We start from the raw sequence: 19,649 nt of genomic DNA, 5'->3' as shown, positions 1-19,649 counted from the left end.
AATTTGTGCCACAGTTCAGACTACCGATAGATCAGTGTTCTAACTCCCCCTTGTGATAGTGTGGTGCAATGACAGAATGACGCAATTTACCACAATCTGCCACCATCTACCACAAACGTCGAGGCATAAGCTCAAAACTTTTAATTGAGGAACCACTGTACATGTACATATTACCAGTGGTGTAAAGAACTTAAGTAAAAATACTTGAAAGTACTACTTAGGTAGTTTTTGGGGGTACTGTACTTAACCATTATTTTTATTCCTAGAAGCTAGGATATGCATATAATTGGTAGATTTGGATAGAAAACACGCTAAAGTTTCCAAAACTGTTACAATAATGTCTGTGAGTATAATAGAACTGATATGGCAGGTGAAAACCTGAAGAAAATCCATCCAGGAAGTGGGATTTTTTTGATGTGGGTATTTTCAATTGAATGCCTAGTATCTAATGGGTTAGGACCCAGATTGCAGTTCCTATGGCTTCCACTAGATGTCAACAGTCTTTAGACATTGTGTCAGGCTTGTTTTCTGAAAAATGAAGAAGAATGAGACCTTTCTGTCAGTGGACTGTAGAATCATGCAGTGCTGGTTTGCGCCCTTCGTTGTTTTTCCTTTCTATTGAATACGCTATTGTCCGGTTGAAATATTATCGATTATTTAGACAATTGACAGCCTGAGGATTAATTATAAACATCGTTTGACATGTTTCAACAAACTTTACTGGTACTATTAGGATGTATTCGTCTGCATGTTTTGACCGCCTTTGAGCCAGTGGATTACTGAACAAAACGCGCCAACAAAACTGAGTTTTTGGGATATAAAGAGGGACTTTATCGAACAAAACTAACATTTATTGTGTAGCTGGGACTCTCGTGACTGCAACCATATGAAGATCTTCAAAGGTAAGTGATTAATTTTATCGCAATTTCTGACTTTTGTAATTTCTTTACTTGGTTGTAAAATGGATTAACAAGATGGATTAACAAGAAGTTAGTCTTTAAGCCAATGTATAACACTTGTATTTTTTATGAATATTTATTATAACTATTTCTGTATTTTGAATTTGGCGCTCTGCAATTTCACCGGATGTTGTCGAGGTGGGTCGCTCGTGGAACACCTGCGCCAGAAAGGTTAACTAAATCTTTCATACATTTGATGCTGATTTTGTAACGTTTATTGACCAAGTTGGAAAACATGTTGACATTGTGCCAGTGCGTAGATAACTAGCTAGCTAACTACATTAGTGAATGATGGGGAAATGCTAGCTAGCTTTACCACCACCCTGTGTTAGTATGTTTTACTAACTAAAATAGTTATTGCTTTGAGTCTGAAATTAGGATTTTAATATGAATCTTTGTCAAATCCATTAAAGAAAAGTCCAACTGAGAAATGTTATCCTGTCTCCTTATGTCTCCTTGTTAGTCTATTGTCTGAAGAGGTTGTTACATTGTAACTAAAAAGTCATTAAAATGTCACTACACTTTACATTAAGTACACTGTAAATACTTGTAACAACATTGCAAATACACAGTTGGTTGTTAAATAATTTTACATTGTAAGTACAAAATTATACATGGCTATCATATTTATAATGTTAATCATAGAAATAATGCTGCCAGCTACATTTCCTAATGTTTTGGTTGAAGTTAATCTTGCATTTTACCCTACACTGAGAAAAGTACTGGAGAAAAGTACAATAGTTACTCATCAGTCAGAGAGTTGTCTGCTGATAGAATGCCAGTTTGTGAATTCTCATCGAGTTGAGAAGTGCAACTGAAGCACAAAATGAGTCTGACTTCGAGCAGAAATTACAATAAGAAGCATTTTAGATCTGCATTTACAAAATGCAGCAATATACTTATTTTGCGTTTTATCTATTTTTATTGTGTGAACAATGCAGAATTCTGCGTTAACGTGACCCCTGCTGTCTGCAAAGGTTGTTACATTGTAACTACATAGTAATTATAAAGGGTATACCTTACTGAGTTTCCCTTTACATTAAGTTGCTTGCTCCTGGGTGGGTGCATGATAATTACAAGTGATCCTATATAACTACATTGTTCTTACATTACACTTGATTGAGTATAGCCCTTGATCCAGGTCATAACATAGAAATAAACTAATTTAATATAACCAGTAGTTAATGACAGGGTGTGGCTTGTTACAATTGTTGTCACCAGGTCCTAGCCTATTTATCAACCCTGGTATTACATGATAGTTGGTATTACATGATGATTCAATGATAGTGGCACCTTGTAGTTACATGCAACAAGGTCATACACTGAGTGTTCAAAACATTAAGAACACATTCCTGAGTTTAAGTTGCACCCCTTTTGCCCTCAGAACAGCCTTCATTTGTCGGGGCATGGACTACAAGGAGTCGAAAGCGTTCCACAGGGATACTGGCCCACTTTGACACCAATGCTTCCCACAGTTGTGTCAAGTTGGCTGGATGTCTTTTGGGTGGTGGATCATTCTTGATACACACAGGAAACTGTTGAGCATGAAAAACCCAGCAGCGTTGCAGTTCTTGACACACTCAAACCGGGGGGGCCTGGCACCTACAACCATACCCAGTTCAAAGGCACTTAAATATTTTGTCTTGCCCATTCACCCAGGGGCGAAAATCTGATATCAACCTTGGAGGGGACAATTACATTACATTTTCTCAAGAGCAATTCCTGAGGGGGACACCAAAAGTAGTGCTGTAACACATAGCCTACGTTGTAATATGTTAAATGTATATTGAGGAACCATAATTCCTACAACTGAATAATTGATAGGTACAGTAGTTAACTGAAGGGTTTAACCAACTTGTTCAAATGTTTAAATCATTATAATACTACTACTAATAATAGTTATAGCAGTGCTCCTTACCAGTCCAGTATGTATGCAGGTATTCGTACTTACAACTAGCAATATCAAGAAAGGCCAGTAGGTAGCAATGGTACTGTACACTGTATGGGTGTAGTTTTCATAAATACAATGAACATGGTGTGATCTCATCTAAAATAATCTCCATTGAGAACCATCACAAAGTTAGTCTCCGTATTGAATTGACCTTTTAATTTGACTTTTTCTGATACATTTATATAGTCATTAAATGTGCCACTGGCCTGAGTCTACTACAATATCTTTACAAGAACAAAAAGCTTAAAATAAGTACAGTTCTAAAAGCAAAATAACTACTTCAATGAAAAACCCAAATAAATCAAACAAAATATCCTTCAGTCAGTGTCTCAACTCTTCAAACAGCAGCTATGGACAAGTATGTCGCACAAAGTATGCAATTTTAAATAAAATAACATGAAATAAATAATTTGTAAGTGTACTGTCATGTACTAAAAACTACTCTCCTCTAGGCTGCTTAGTACCCGCTCATACTGCCCTAGCACAGCTCTAATAGCAGTATTCCGCACAGTCCACCTTGTTGGACATAGGGGTTTCCGGGTGGGCAGATGTGTTTCTTTGGACGTGGCAATTGATTCAAACATGCTCTTAAACTTTCCTGACTGGCCATAGAGGACACCTAACTGATGGACCCAAGAAAGGGAATCCCGGATCAGTGGGGAGGCTGAGCAGCCAGCCTGTGTAATCAGATTTACACAGTGTGCTCCACAATGGACATAGAGGGCTAATGGCTGCTGCCTTCTCACAATTGCCTGTGCACCTGTGTATTTTCCTGCCATGTTTGAGGCACCATCGTAACTCTGCCCACGTAAGCCAGACATGGGCAAATTGAGCCTCAACAACACTTCAGTTGCCACTTTCGCAATGCCCTCGCCTGTTGTCTCCGACACCCTGTATAGCCCAATAAACTCCTCGTGAGGGACAAGGTCATGGTCAACATAATGCAAAAAGACACTCTCCTGTTCAGCACCAGAGACATCTTGAGTACCATCAACAATTAATGAAAATTGTACAATCGGAAGAGACCTAATCTCAGCTGCAATGCCTCGAATGATTGTATTGGCCATGATGTTCAGAATTTCATTCTGTGCTTTGGGGCCTCTTGAAACGTCAACACTCTGTTGGCAAGAGTTTGCGGTTAAAAAATTGTGGGTGTGGCTGATATGGTTTTGTGCCATCACTGAGGTAACTGGACAATGCTGTGCCACTGTCCACTATACTGGTGCTGCTGGCAACAAGGGTGACACCTGGTCCTGCCGTGGCTGTGACATTGTTCTCTGAAGTCTCTCTCCCTGGCTCTTTCCCTTTCACCACCCTCACTGACTCAGTCTGTCTCCTAGAAAATAAATAAGGTGTTTGCCGTACTCCTAACTACCGGTACCCAAAACTACACAATTAATCACAACAGCAATACCATTGCCATAAACAAATCTTAGTTTAGTCATCAGTTTAAGTTGAGAGCGGGGGTATCCATGGCATTTTCCAATTATGTCACTATTTTACAAGTAAAAAAAAATTGAGAACCTTTCATAATGTTGCCAAACAAAGACTCAACAAACTTACCTGAGACTCCCTGTCTCTGCCAGTCTGTCCCTGCCTATCTGTCCCCAGCTCTGCTGTCTGTGTGCCATCTGTTGCCTGCTCTGCCTAATGACATCATTGTGAAACATTCCATTAGCATTTCACTTCTTTCTTATGAACATTTTATCAACTCGTCTTTGGCTACTAGAGCTATTAGGCTACTAGAGTTCTTACTTTGCGTTTTGGTGTACTGAAAAATACTCTGATGTCAGTCTTTTTACCTTTTTCTGCCATTTTTCTACCTGGCTGGCTGGCTGGCCGGTCTAGCTGCACACACACACATTTACACAACATATGCTACAACCTTTTCTAATTTTAATATAGTTTGTTTCATATTGGCTGGCTTCCAACAATAGCTGAATTTGTAAAGCTAGCGAGCACCAATTCCGTTTCTGTGGTGTTTGCTATAATCAAAAAAAAAAAAAGGTGAAATAAAATACATTTAAAAAAGTTCACTAGCGACAATTTAGCTTTTGCAACGAGACCATTAAATATATTTAAGACAATGGTATAAGAGAGTGTAGTTCTGTTCAGTTTGGACTTCAGTTTATCGCTAACCTTATCACAGGGACTTTGAAGCACTACAGCTGCATGCTGATCTTGGAATAAACTGTCGATAGCAAAGATCCCATCTTTGACGACGCCACATTAATGGAATAGGTACTAGCTAGCTTGCTAGTTAATGTTTGCTTTAGTTTGCGCGCTAGCTCTGCAAATTCAGCTAGTGTGTGAACCCTGCCAACATAAAAATTTAAACATTGCTATGGCGCGATTGACTGGATTAACCTCACGTCAGTTACGTACATGTGCCTTTCGGACAGTAGATACGAACCCTCTATTACCTTGCCAGCTAAAGAACTGGCAGTGGATCAAACCATTGTGAGGCAAAGGGCGGGGTGGTCGCAATCTTTTGAAACTTAAAAAGGCGCTATTAAGTGTCTATAATCAGCACAACTGCTTTCATTGCGTATTATTAATATTATTGAAATTACATAGTTATGTTTACAGTGATAGATTGGGGGGGACAAATCATATTTTTCCCAGGATGGGGGGGTCGTGTCCCCCCCGTCCCCCCTGGGATTTCCGCCTATGCATTCACCCTCTGAATGGCACACACACACGCTCAATGTCTCAATTGTCTCAAGGCTTAAAAATCCTTCCTGTCTCCTCCCTTTCATCTACACTGATTGAAGTGGATTTAAAAGGTGACATCAATAAGTCTATATCATGGAAAGAGCAGGTGTTCCTAATGTTTTGTACTCTCAGTGTATTTTCAAATGTGTAATTACAAAAAAATTGTTACATAGTTGAACTAGAGAATGTGTAATAACATCAGAACAACATCTACCACAAACGTCGAGGCATAAGCTCAAAACTTTTAATTGAGGAACCACTGTACATGTACATATTACCAGTGGTGTAAAGAACTTAAGTAAAAATACTTGAAAGTACTACTTAGGTAGTTTTTGGGGGTACTGTACTTAACCATTATTTTTATTCCTAGAAGCTAGGATATGCATATAATTGGTAGATTTGGATAGAAAACACGCTAAAGTTTCCAAAACTGTTACAATAATGTCTGTGAGTATAATAGAACTGATATGGCAGGTGAAAACCTGAAGAAAATCCATCCAGGAAGTGGGATTTTTTTGATGTGGGTATTTTCAATTGAATGCCTAGTATCTAATGGGTTTGGACCCAGATTGCAGTTCCTATGGCTTCCACTAGATGTCAACAGTCTTTAGACATTGTGTCAGGCTTGTTTTCTGAAAAATGAAGAAGAATGAGACCTTTCTGTCAGTGGACTGTAGAATCATGCAGTGCTGGTTTGCGCCCTTCGTTGTTTTTCCTTTCTATTGAATACGCTATTGTCCGGTTGAAATATTATCGATTATTTAGACAATTGACAGCCTGAGGATTAATTATAAACATCGTTTGACATGTTTCAACAAACTTTACTGGTACTATTAGGATGTATTCGTCTGCATGTTTTGACCGCCTTTGAGCCAGTGGATTACTGAACAAAACGCGCCAACAAAACTGAGTTTTTGGGATATAAAGAGGGACTTTATCGAACAAAACTAACATTTATTGTGTAGCTGGGACTCTCGTGACTGCAACCATATGAAGATCTTCAAAGGTAAGTGATTAATTTTATCGCAATTTCTGACTTTTGTAATTTCTTTACTTGGTTGTAAAATGGATTAACAAGATGGATTAACAAGAAGTTAGTCTTTAAGCCAATGTATAACACTTGTATTTTTTATGAATATTTATTATAACTATTTCTGTATTTTGAATTTGGCGCTCTGCAATTTCACCGGATGTTGTCGAGGTGGGTCGCTCGTGGAACACCTGCGCCAGAAAGGTTAACTAAATCTTTCATACATTTGATGCTGATTTTGTAACGTTTATTGACCAAGTTGGAAAACATGTTGACATTGTGCCAGTGCGTAGATAACTAGCTAGCTAACTACATTAGTGAATGATGGGGAAATGCTAGCTAGCTTTACCACCACCCTGTGTTAGTATGTTTTACTAACTAAAATAGTTATTGCTTTGAGTCTGAAATTAGGATTTTAATATGAATCTTTGTCAAATCCATTAAAGAAAAGTCCAACTGAGAAATGTTATCCTGTCTCCTTATGTCTCCTTGTTAGTCTATTGTCTGAAGAGGTTGTTACATTGTAACTAAAAAGTCATTAAAATGTCACTACACTTTACATTAAGTACACTGTAAATACTTGTAACAACATTGCAAATACACAGTTGGTTGTTAAATAATTTTACATTGTAAGTACAAAATTATACATGGCTATCATATTTATAATGTTAATCATAGAAATAATGCTGCCAGCTACATTTCCTAATGTTTTGGTTGAAGTTAATCTTGCATTTTACCCTACACCGAGAAAAGTACTGGAGAAAAGTACAATAGTTACTCATCAGTCAGAGAGTTGTCTGCTGATAGAATGCCAGTTTGTGAATTCTCATCGAGTTGAGAAGTGCAACTGAAGCACAAAATGAGTCTGACTTCGAGCAGAAATTACAATAAGAAGCATTTTAGATCTGCATTTACAAAATGCAGCAATATACTTATTTTGCGTTTTATCTATTTTTATTGTGTGAACAATGCAGAATTCTGCGTTAACGTGACCCCTGCTGTCTGCAAAGGTTGTTACATTGTAACTACATAGTAATTATAAAGGGTATACCTTACTGAGTTTCCCTTTACATTAAGTTGCTTGCTCCTGGGTGGGTGCATGATAATTACAAGTGATCCTATGTAACTACATTGTTCTTACATTACACTTGATTGAGTATAGCCCTTGATCCAGGTCATAACATAGAAATAAACTAATTTAATATAACCAGTAGTTAATGACAGGGTGTGGCTTGTTACAATTGTTGTCACCAGGTCCTAGCCTATTTATCAACCCTGGTATTACATGATAGTTGGTATTACATGATGATTCAATGATAGTGGCACCTTGTAGTTACATGCAACAAGGTCATACACTGAGTGTTCAAAACATTAAGAACACATTCCTGAGTTTAAGTTGCACCCCTTTTGCCCTCAGAACAGCCTTCATTTGTCGGGGCATGGACTACAAGGAGTCGAAAGCGTTCCACAGGGATACTGGCCCACTTTGACACCAATGCTTCCCACAGTTGTGTCAAGTTGGCTGGATGTCTTTTGGGTGGTGGATCATTCTTGATACACACAGGAAACTGTTGAGCATGAAAAACCCAGCAGCGTTGCAGTTCTTGACACACTCAAACCGGGGGGGCCTGGGACCTACAACCATACCCAGTTCAAAGGCACTTAAATATTTTGTCTTGCCCATTCACCCTCTGAATGGCACACACACACGCTCAATGTCTCAATTGTCTCAAGGCTTAAAAATCCTTCCTGTCTCCTCCCTTTCATCTACACTGATTGAAGTGGATTTAAAAGGTGACATCAATAAGTCTATATCATGGAAAGAGCAGGTGTTCCTAATGTTTTGTACTCTCAGTGTATTTTCAAATGTGTAATTACAAAAAAATTGTTACATAGTTGAACTAGAGAATGTGTAATAACATCAGAAGCTACACATTTGGAATAACCTTCAGCAAGTGAATCTGTAGTTACACATTCCTTGTTCCAATTGTGTAATAACTGATTCCGCAACAACCCTATTACCATGCAATTATATAGTAAAACCTATGTAACTACTATGTTAACAGTTATTACTGTGTTAGTTACATAGTAATATGGGCAACTTAATGTAAAGTGTTACCAAAAGAAGAAATGTAGAATAGAGAGATAAATAGAGATAGATAGGAAGACGGGTAAGGGAAAGACTTAAGGGAGGGAGGAAAGGAAAGAGAGGAAGAGAGCGAGAAAGAAAGGTGCTATAATAGAGAGAGAAAGAGAGCTAGACTTGAAGATGAGTAAGGTACGAAAAGAGAGATAGAGGCGAGAAGATAAAAGAGAAACTGACAAAAGTCTTGCCCAAGAAAGAAAGAGATAGAGTGAGAAGAAAAGAGAAGAGAAGCAGAAAAACTGAAAGGTAAGTAGCCCTGTTCGAGGAAGATAGTGAGAGAAAGCGGGAGGTAGACGAAGAGTGGGATTGGGAGAGGAGGAAAGATACATGAAGGCAAGCGAAAACAAAAAAGAAGCATAGATTTCAAAGCATTTATAAAGCCTTTATATGCATGACATAAAGAGTTAAACTGCCCTACATATGTTTATATCCTCTTGTATTAATGATTTTATGTAGCGTTATGCAACATTGACTTAAAACATTAGAACTCCCACGCTAATCATTCAAAATGTAACAAGTACTTTGGGTGTCAGGGAAAACGAGTAATGAGTAAAACATACATTATTTTCTTTAGGAAATGATGTGACCAATACAATTTGATTTGATTTGTTTTGAATGTAGTGAAGTAAAAGTAGTTGAAAAATAATGGTTAAGTACAGTACCCCCAAAAACTACCTAAGTAGTACTTTCAAGTATTTTTACTTAAGTACTTTACACCACTGGTAATATGTACATGTACAGTGGTTCCTCAATTAAAAGTTTTGAGCTTATGCCTCGACGTTTGTGGTAGATGGTGGCAGATTGTGGTAAATTGCGTGCGTCATTCTGTCATTGCACCACACTATCACAAGGGGGAGTTACAACGCTGATCTATCGGTAGTCTGAACTGTGGCACAAATTGACTCTATTTTTGCAAATTAAGGGAGGTGTGAATTTTTCAGTCGAGAGTCTCTCTTCTTTGGCACCAGAGTCCTGCGTCAGGCCCCCAAAACAATTGTTGGCAGAGTTAAGAGAGAACTTCGGTAAATACAATGGTGCAATTATACTTGACATGTGGGCTGACGATTTTCAAAAAATAAGCAAGGTGGGCATTTTGGTTTCTCTCCTTCTAAAAACATACAAAAATAATTGTAAATAACAAACTGGCTTTATTTACCACAGTGTAAAAGAGTGATAGCCCAACTATATAAAGTGAGTTTCTGAAACACGGAGTCCTTTGTTGATGTGAAGAAGAAACTGAATGAAAGAGAGTTCAGCGAGGATAGGGAGGAGGAAAAGGTTGGCCATATTTTCAAAACCTGAGCTTCTTCATTTATTTATGAAAGGCAATTCAATATTTTAGTTTAGGCTTTGCCTATTTAGTGAGCTATTTCACAGCATAAAGCTATATTTGTCAGCATAAAGCTGTCTCACTCATTCGTGCCTTCGGACCAAAATAAATTACTACCAACATGAGTTCTAATAGTTCGTTTTTTGTTGTTGTTTTTCCCCCCCAATTTCGATCTTGTCTCATCACTGGAACTCCCCAACGAGCTAGGGAGATGAAGGTTGAGTCCCGTGTCCTCCGAAACATAACCCGCCAAACTGCGTTTCTTAACACCAGCCGGCTTAACCCGGAAGCCAGCCGCACCAATGTGTCAGAGGAAACACTGTTCACCTGATGACCGAGGTCAGCCTGCAGGCACCAGGAGACGCTAGAGCGCGATAAGCCAACGCTGGGCCAATTGTGCGCCGCCCTATGGGACTCCCGAACACGACCGGTTGTGATACAGCCCGGGATCAAACCCGGGTCTGTAGTGACGCCTCTAGCGCTGCGATTCAGTGCCTTAGACCACTGCGCCACTGGGGAGGCCCCCGTTCTAAGTCTTTAATAAATAAATGTTTTGACCACGTTAATCTGCTCATGTGTGTGTTCGATTATTTGTGACATTGTAAACAAAATAAATCAAATAAATCCTATTCATAATGAATAATCAGATGCGTGTTGCAAGCTTATAATTTTTCCTTATACATTTTTTTGTACAATTTTCTTTGATATTTTTAGACAATACAAAACATACACATACAAACGGCAACTACATCACACTGCCACATGGCCTCAAACTGCACCATTTTGTTTCTCTCCGTCGCCCACACGCACTTTCAACATTTGGATAATAAAGCATTTAATGGCTGACATTGGTTGATTTTCTGTTTTTAAGTATACGTTTTTTCAAGATGATTGACAAGAAAAGTATCGTCCAACCCATAGGGTATCTCACTGCACCCTTATATGCCATGTCTTGAAGACGGATTTTAAGTTTGTAATACTTCTGACAGACAAATTTCTAACTCCACCAGTAACTTTTGGACTTCATAACATTCCGAGAAGGCATAGATTATTATAACCTAAGGAAAAATAAACCTGGTCGTCTAATTAAATTTACTGCAGGCATAAGACCTTTATGTTTAAACTTCTTAGGGATAGGGGGCAGTATTCGGAAGTTTGGATGACTGAGGTGCCCAAAGTAAACTGCCTGTTACTCAGGCCCAGAAGCTAGGATATGCATGGTAGGATTGGATAGAAAACACTCAAACGTTTCTAAAACTGTTACAATAATGTCTGTGAGTATAACAGAACAAATTTGGCAGGCAAAACCCAGAGGACAATCGATCCAGGAAATTTTTTTTTGAGGTCATTGGATTTTCCAATGCGTTTCTATGGGGAAGCCGAATTATTAGGACCCAAATTGCAGTTCCTATGGCTTCCACTAGTTGTCAACAGTCTCTAGAAATTGTTCAATGTATTTTTTTTTTTTAAATGAAGAAGTAGTCATTCTTTCTAAGTGTCACTCAGGTGGACTCTAGTCTTTTGGTGCGCGTGAATGAGAGCACACTCCGTGTTGTTTTTCTCCGGTATTGGAAACAGTTTATTCTGTCTTAAATTTTATGGATTATTTACATTTTAGAGTACCTGAGGTTGGATTAGAAACATTGTTTGAAATGTTTGGACCAAGTTAACAGGTAACTTATTAGATCCTTTGTAGGCATGTTGAGCGAGTTGGAACCGGTGTATTTCTGAATCAAACGCGCCAAATAAACTGACATTTTTGGGATATAAAGAAGGACTTTATTGAACAAAACGATCATTCATTGTGTAACTGAAACCTTTGGGATTGCAAAAATATGAAGATCGTCAAAGGTAAGCGATTTATTTAATTGCTATTTCTGACTTTCGTGATGCATCTGTTTGGTTGGAAAATGTTTTTCATGCTTTTGTAGGCAGGGCGCTGCCCTCAGATAATCGCATGGTATGCTTTCGCTGTAAAGCCTTTTTGAAATCTGACAAAGCGGCTGGATTTACAAGAAGTTAATCTTTAAGCCGATGTATAATACTTGTATTTTTTATGAATGTTTATTATGACTATTTCTGTATTTTCAATTTGGCGCTCTGCAATTTCACCGGATGTTGTCGAGGTGGGATGCTAGCGGAACGCCTGTGCCAGAAAGGTTCAACTTCTGAATGAATGATTATATAGATCGAAGCCGCCTCTTAATGATTTCCAAGAGCTGATCCATGAAGAACAAATTCTTATTTACAATGACAGCCTAGGAACAGTGGGTTAACTGCCTTGTTCAGGGGCGGAACGACAGATGTTTACCTTGTCAGCTCGGGGATTAGATCTAGCAACCTTTTGGTTACTAGCCCAATGCTCTAACCACTCGGCTACCTGCCGCCCCGCTTTAAAGAACCTTCTAATCTTAGACAACAAATAAATATAGTAAAACAATAACTTCAAACACAGTCCATTCATCACTGGAAAAAAAGCAGAAAAAGGATATCATCCACCGTGCCTGATCGCAGGCTCGAAGCTGGCTTCTTTATGAAATCACACATCTATCTGAAGGTGACGCTTTATACTTTTGGAACCACACAATTACCAGGTGGACAGTTGGCCTCCTGAAGCCATATAGGACATCAACAAGATCCACAAGTGTTATTTCACAGTAGCTGGCCTTATGTTTTCTGCAGTTTTGAACTGCACTGTCCCACTCCGTGGTGGATAACATCGACTCTTCGTTTATGTAATGGGCTGTAAGGCATAAGTGTCCTATTTTTCAAAATCGTCAGTCCACATGTCAAGTGTAATTGCGCCATTGTATTTACCCAAGTTCTCTCTAAACTCCGGGACCACCCATCAGCTGATTTTTTTTGCTTGATGCAGGAGTCTAGTGCGATGGCATAGTCTAATTAGGTGTGGAAAAATCGCCCAATTTGTGCCACAGTTTAGACTACCGATAGACGGTCAGTCGGAGTTGAGTCCAATTGTAAAGTGTAGCATAAAGGCCAAAAAGAGCAAACTTGCAATGTATTCAATGCTTAAGTACTCTAAAATTGTACATTTCTAACTCGATATCAGAGACCAGATTTGCCCTAACGAAAAATGCATCAACCCCTACAAATATATGAAGTTATTATAATCCACAATAATTCAAACAAAATTAGCTGTAGCGAGAGAAGAGACTGCAAACTAAAAGACAATCAGAAAGTCTTTAACACTGCATTAAAATATGACTTATTTTGAACGAAAGCCAGGAATGAGTGAATCACTCAGACCTATGCTGTTCCTGCTTCTGTTGCCTGTTTGATTCTATGATCACCAAGCCTCACGCAACCGCAAAATGTTGGATAAAGCAATTTTACAAATCTGGCAGTTTTTAAGCTTTGCTATGCTGTATTAATTAGAACAGACTCTCTGGTATTACTTATACTTTATTTAGTATTGTTTACAGTATTCCAAACTGGCAAATTAATTATATTGTAATCTAACAGCACCTGTTTGTCATGCAACACTTGCACTTTTGACAATGATTTTACATGAGGCCTAATTCACATGATATGCCTAAAATACGTATATCCACTAGGCTAATAAATAATTACATTTTGCCTTTTGATTATTTAATTAACCTATATCATGTTATTTCAAGTTATCCCTTTGGAGCACATGCAAAAGTGATTTGGAGTTGTTGAACGGGAGTGACAAAATCTTTTACAATTGAATTTGAATGAACTGAATCATGAGGATGAAGAAGAAGAGACTGAGCTATTTAATATATGTGTTTCATTTATTGCATTTACTTGTGGAATGCTACCGAATAGATAACAACAATATAAATAATAATCTGGTGGCATTGGTAGAGATTCAGGCAGAGAATGGAGTGAAAGTGCACTGTACTGTATTTATGCAACAACGCTGTGGGCCAGGTGTGGTTCAGCAGCCTTTCCAATAAATTGGAACAAAAAAGATCCATTCACCCTTGATGGGCTATCAGCAGGACAATAGATTCTTGCCGAGTTTAGGGACTTTAAAAGTATTAATGGCATGTCACTTCACCTATCTCTTTGCATAGCCCACCACATGCACTGTTTTCTAACCACATCTGGATGGATTCCACAAGTAAATGTAATACATTACTATGGGAATAAATATCACTGAATTACAGAAATATTGGAATAAAGCAGGCTAATGCAATTGAAGGCAACAAATTGTTGCTTACTGAAACAAATCAAATCAAATGTATTTATATAGCCCTTCTTACATCAGCTGATATCTCAAAGGGCTGTACAGAAACCCAGCCTGAAGCCCCAAACAGCAAGCAATGCAGGTGTAGAAACACCCAAAGTCATCCAATTGTTATAATAGTATTTGAAGCAATAGCCTACCCGCGTGTATTTAACTATTTCAGCACCGTTTCGCGCTGCTATGAGACAAGCATGAAGACTGTTCTTGATAAATAAATACGATTTTTATTTTCACTGAATCTCTGTTTGGGTGTTGGTTAGCCTACACTTAGGGTGTGGAAATGTTAGGATTATTTTGCTCTTCCCTGCCAGTCCCATAGTAGCCTAGGCCTACTCCAAACCGGTCACGTTGTACAGCACCATATATTCCTAACGGAAACCCTGAGGCCTAAAATGCATTTTCGTTTTTCTTGGAATAGAAACATCATAATATTAATCAATTTAATTAAGCTAAATTTCTAACAGTATAAACAGCACAATAAATACAATAAATACAATAATAAATTATAATTAATCCCACAAAGTCTGTTCTAACAAAAAAATATACAGCCAATATTTAAAACAGGCAAATGCATTCATGAATTCAATCGCTTTAGCCGACATGTTGCGGTTTATTAATTGTTTAATTATGCAAGGCTCCCTTTTTAAATTTTGTTTCATAACTAAAATGCTTGACTGTATTTAAAGACATGGATGGCTTGTTTGCTGTGTGATGACATGCACAAATGAATGAATGATTGATTTATATACTGTATATTGAAGTAGGCTTTATTGCCTATAAGTAAGTTACGCTAAAACAGCTACAGTAAACATGACTCTTAGGCCTACAGCTCCATGTCATTTCAATAACTTAGCTTCTCAAAGACGCCCTCTGGTGGTCGAAATAGCATTAATGGCAACAATGGCTGACAGTAAAATACTATGATGTCGTGCACTCCCAACATGCTATACCATTCTGCAGCACCCTGCAAGCTGTGCTGCGGTATGCAGTGGAGGCTGCTGAGGGGAGGATGGCTTATAATAACGGCTGAAATGGAGTCAATGGAGAGGCTTCAACCCTATGAAAACCATATGTTTGATACCATTCCATTAACTCCATTATGAAAGCCATTATTATGAGTCGTCCTCCCCTCAGCAGCCTCCACTGGCGGTATGATGCAACTATTAAAGGAAGAACCACTGTAGGTGGTGGTAAAAGTAACAGGGCAACTGGGTTAGATAATAAACAGAGTAACAGCAGCGTATGTGAAAGAGTGTGAAAGTGTGTCTATGTGTGTGTGTGTGTGTGTGTGTGTGTGTGTGTGTGTGTGTGTGTGTGTGTGTGTGTGTGTGTGTGTGTGTGTGTGTGTGTGTGTGTGTGTGTGTGTGTGTGTGTGCGGGTGTGTGCGGGTGTGTGCGGGTGTGTGCGGGTGTGTGCGGGTGTGTGGCGTCAATATGCATGTGTGTGTGTGCGTGTGCGTGTGTGTATGTGTGTGTGTGTGTGGCGTCAATATGCATGTGTATGTCTGTGTCAGCTTATGTAGTGTGTGTGTATGTGTGTGTGTGTGTGTGGCGTCAATATGCATGTGTATGTCTGTGTGAGTTTATGTAGTGTGTGTGTATGTGTGAGTTGGAGTGTCAGTGTAGTATGTGTGAGTGTGTGGGTCGAGTCCAGTAAGTGTGCATAGAGCCAGTGCAAGAGAGTCAGTGCAAATAAAAAGGGGGTCAATTTAAGTAGTCAGGGTAGCCATTTGATTAACTGTTCAGCAGTCTTATGGCTTGGGGGTAGAAGCTGTTCAGGAGCCTTTAGGTCCCAGACTTGGCGCTCCGGTACCGCTTTTAGATATAGATATAAAGGGTTTCTGAAAGCTTGATAAATGCCACATCATCACCATTCTAAGTAAAGTGATACCATAATAAGTAAGGGGCTTTCCTACCTGAGAGGTCCCTGTTGACTCCCAGGGCCATGCCATCTCGGAGCCAGAGCACCATGCCGTGGTACCCAGGGATGGAGCAGGGCAGGGTCACTGGCTGACCCGCCACCACCACCAGGTCTGTGGGCTGCTGGGTAAACACCGCACTGGCCCCTGAAACAGAGAAAAAGGGTATAATGTCAAAATAGTTTCCATATCATTTAATTTTGAACACACATTTAGTGATATATGCCATTAAACCACAAGAGTCTACGTCCTGTCTACTAAGCTAAATGGAATTGTTTTAAGAACGTCATAGCAAGGATAATTTGATTTAGAATTTTAAGCCCTTGAAGTATCTAAAAAATATATAAAACAAATACTTGAGGAAACATTTGGCCTTTAATACTATTAGCTCATTGAATAACCGACTCACTACATGGAACAATAGATAGCCCCCCCCCCAAAAAAAGTGTTTATCATATATCTGAGAGATATAAGACAAATCAGTATATGGACATCCTTTCAAATGAGTGGATTTGGCTATTTCAGCCACACCCGTTGCTGGCAGGTGTATTAAATTGAGCACAGAGCCATGCAATCACCAAAGAAAAACATTGGCAGTAGAACGCCCTTACTGAAGAGCTCAATGGCTTTCAACGTGGCACTGTCATAGGATGCCACCTTTCCAACAAGACCACATTTCTGCCCTGCTAGAGCTGCCCCGGTCAACTGTAAGTGCTGTTATTGTGAAGTGGAAACGTCTAGGAGCAACAACGGCTCAGCCACGAAGTGGTAGGCCACACAAGCTCTCAGAACGGGACTGCTGAGTGCTGAAGCGCGTAGAGCGTAAAAATCATCTGTTCTCATACGCAACACTCACTACTGAGTTCCAAACTGCTTCTGGAAGCAACGTCAGCAAAATAACTGTTCGTTGGTGGCTTCAGGAAATGTTTTCCATAGCTGAGCAGCCACACACAAGCCTAAGATGACCATGCTCAATGCCAAGTGTTGGCTGGAGTGGTGTAAAATTTGCAGCCTTTGGACTCTGGATCAGTGGAAATGCGTTCTCTCGAGTGATAAATCACGCTTCATCATCTGGCAGTCCGACGGACGAATCTGGGTTTGGCAGATACCAGGAGAATGCTACCTGCTCCAATGCAAAGTGCCAACTGTAAAGTTTGGTGGAGGAGGAATAATGGTCTGGGGCTGATGTTCATGGTTCGGGCTAGGACCCTTAGTTCCAGTGAAGGGAAATCTTAATGCTACAGCATACAACAACATTCTAGACAATACTGTGCTTCCAACATTGTGGTAACAGTTTGGGGAATGCCCTTTCCTGATTCAGCGAGATCAATACAGAAATGGTTTGTTGAGATCGGTGTGGAAGAACTTGATTGGCCTGCACAGAGCCCTGATATCAACACCATTGAACACCTTTAGGATGAATTGGATCGCCAACTGCGAGCCAGCCCTAATCGACCAACATCAGTGCCCAACCTCACTAATGCTCTTGTGGCTGAATGGAAGCAAGTCCCCGCAGCAATGTTACAACTTTTAGTGGAAAGCCTTCCCAGAAGAGTGGAGGCTGTTATAACAGCAAATGGGAGACCAACTCCATATTAATGCCCTAGATTTTGGAATGAAATGTTCGAAGAGCAGGTATCCACATACTTTTGGTCATGTTTTGTACTTCCATAAATGTTTTCGACTGGTACCGGGGGACATTCAGATGAGTCTTGTGAGGCCGATAGGCATCCTTTACATAAAGGGGTCATATTAGTGTGTAGCCCAAACTGTTTGTACGCTACAGACAGAAGTTGGCTGATCGGTCCTCCCGAGTGGCGCAGTGGTCTAAGGCACTGCATCGCAGTTCTAGCTGTGCCATTAGAGATCCTGGTTTGAGTCCAGGATCTGTCGCAGCTGGCTGCGACCGGGAGAACCATGGGGCAGCGCACAATTAGCCCATCGTCGTCCGGGTAAGGGGAGGGTTTGGCCTGCAAGGATGTCCTTGATCCATCGCGCTCTAGCGACTCCTGTGGCGGGCTCGGCGCATGCATGCTGACACAGTCGCCAGGTGTACGGTGTCTCCTCCGACACATTGGTGTGGCTGGCTTCCGGGTTAAGCGGGCATTGTGTCAAGAAGTAGTGGGGCTTGGTTGGGTCGTGTTTCGGAGGACGCATGGCTCTCGATCTTCGTCTCTCCCGAGTCCATACGGGAGTTGCTGTGATGAGACAAGACTGTAACTACCCATTGGATACCACGAAATTGGGAAGAAAAAGTAAAACATATCTTTTTTTTAAATAAATAAGTTGGCAGATTGGCTGTACAGAGTCCCAAAATGCTTGCGGGGGTCAAAACGGAGAACATTGTCGTGTTCATGACAGTCTCATCTTTCCCTAGAGGGGTCATAATCATTTGTAGGCTACAGACAATTTTGTGAGAAGACCAATTGTCGGAATGTCTCATGGTCTGACAAACACCGTTCTAGCTCTGTCACCGTTCACCTTAGATGTATTACGTGTTACGTAGGTGGATGTGATGGATTGAGACGCATTCAATGCAAACAGTTCTCTGTCTTAAACTGACAGATTTTATGGGGATTGTTTTATTATGCTAATTTGATTTCAGCGGGTCGCAGACATCAAACTCAGGGGGTTAAAGCTGACGCTCTTATCCAAAGCGACTTACATTTTCATATGGGTGGCCACAGCAAGTATCAAACCCACAATCTTGGCAATGCAGGCGCAATGCCCTGCCAACTGAGCCATGGTAGCCTGGTGAGCAACAGCGCTGCTTCCAAGGGGTACCGTCAGGGTAGATGTTAGATTGATGAAGCATTTATTAGATATTTTTTTCCTGAGTGCAGCAATGAATCCTAATACTAATGTTGCCACAGTAGCCCAGTGAAAATAAGCATACAGAAGCTATGGATGGAAGCAAGTCCGTGGACCATCCACCACTACAGAAAAGCAAAAGATAAAGCGCTAATGATGTAGCAATGAACTATTGACTTAACTGAGCTATGTTCAATAGAGAACTGGACAGAATACAAACAAACGGTAATTACCAATCATTTCTGTTAAATGGGGCAAGGAGAGGGAGAGGGCATGTAGCTGTTAGTGAAGGTATAAACCAAAAATAAATTGAACGGGCTGAACAGAGATGAAGGACAGGATGAAGAAAGACTAATCAAACAGTTGAAAGTCCTGCTGAGACAGAGGCTGTCCAAATATGGACAATTGCACAAGTGACTATGCGGTGTGTTAGTTAGATAGCGTCCATGGATGGTCGAATTAATGGGGATTGGCTCGCATAGCGAAAAAATGCACAGGATAAGGTGCTGGCATTCGGCCACATCATCCCACATTCATAAATACTCCGACCCATTT

General features: G+C 40.0%; 1 protein-coding gene across 2 annotated transcripts in view; it reads right to left on the bottom strand.

Annotated features, from left to right (window-relative positions):
* The window catches only part of kirrel3a (kirre like nephrin family adhesion molecule 3a), a 275,377-nt gene that overhangs the window by 121,251 nt on the left and 134,477 nt on the right, over nucleotides 1–19,649 (bottom strand). For both annotated transcript variants that reach the window (XM_071339326.1, XM_071339327.1), the window contains exon 2: nucleotides 16,281–16,430. In XM_071339326.1, coding sequence (XP_071195427.1) covers nucleotides 16,281–16,430 — 150 coding nt within the window. The remainder of the gene's footprint in view (nucleotides 1–16,280; nucleotides 16,431–19,649) is intronic.

This window comes from Salvelinus alpinus, chromosome 13 (genome assembly GCF_045679555.1).
Source record: "Salvelinus alpinus chromosome 13, SLU_Salpinus.1, whole genome shotgun sequence".
Taxonomy (NCBI): domain Eukaryota; kingdom Metazoa; phylum Chordata; class Actinopteri; order Salmoniformes; family Salmonidae; genus Salvelinus; species Salvelinus alpinus.
Note: the sequence above shows the minus strand (reverse complement) of the source record. Positions and strands in the feature narration are given on the sequence as shown.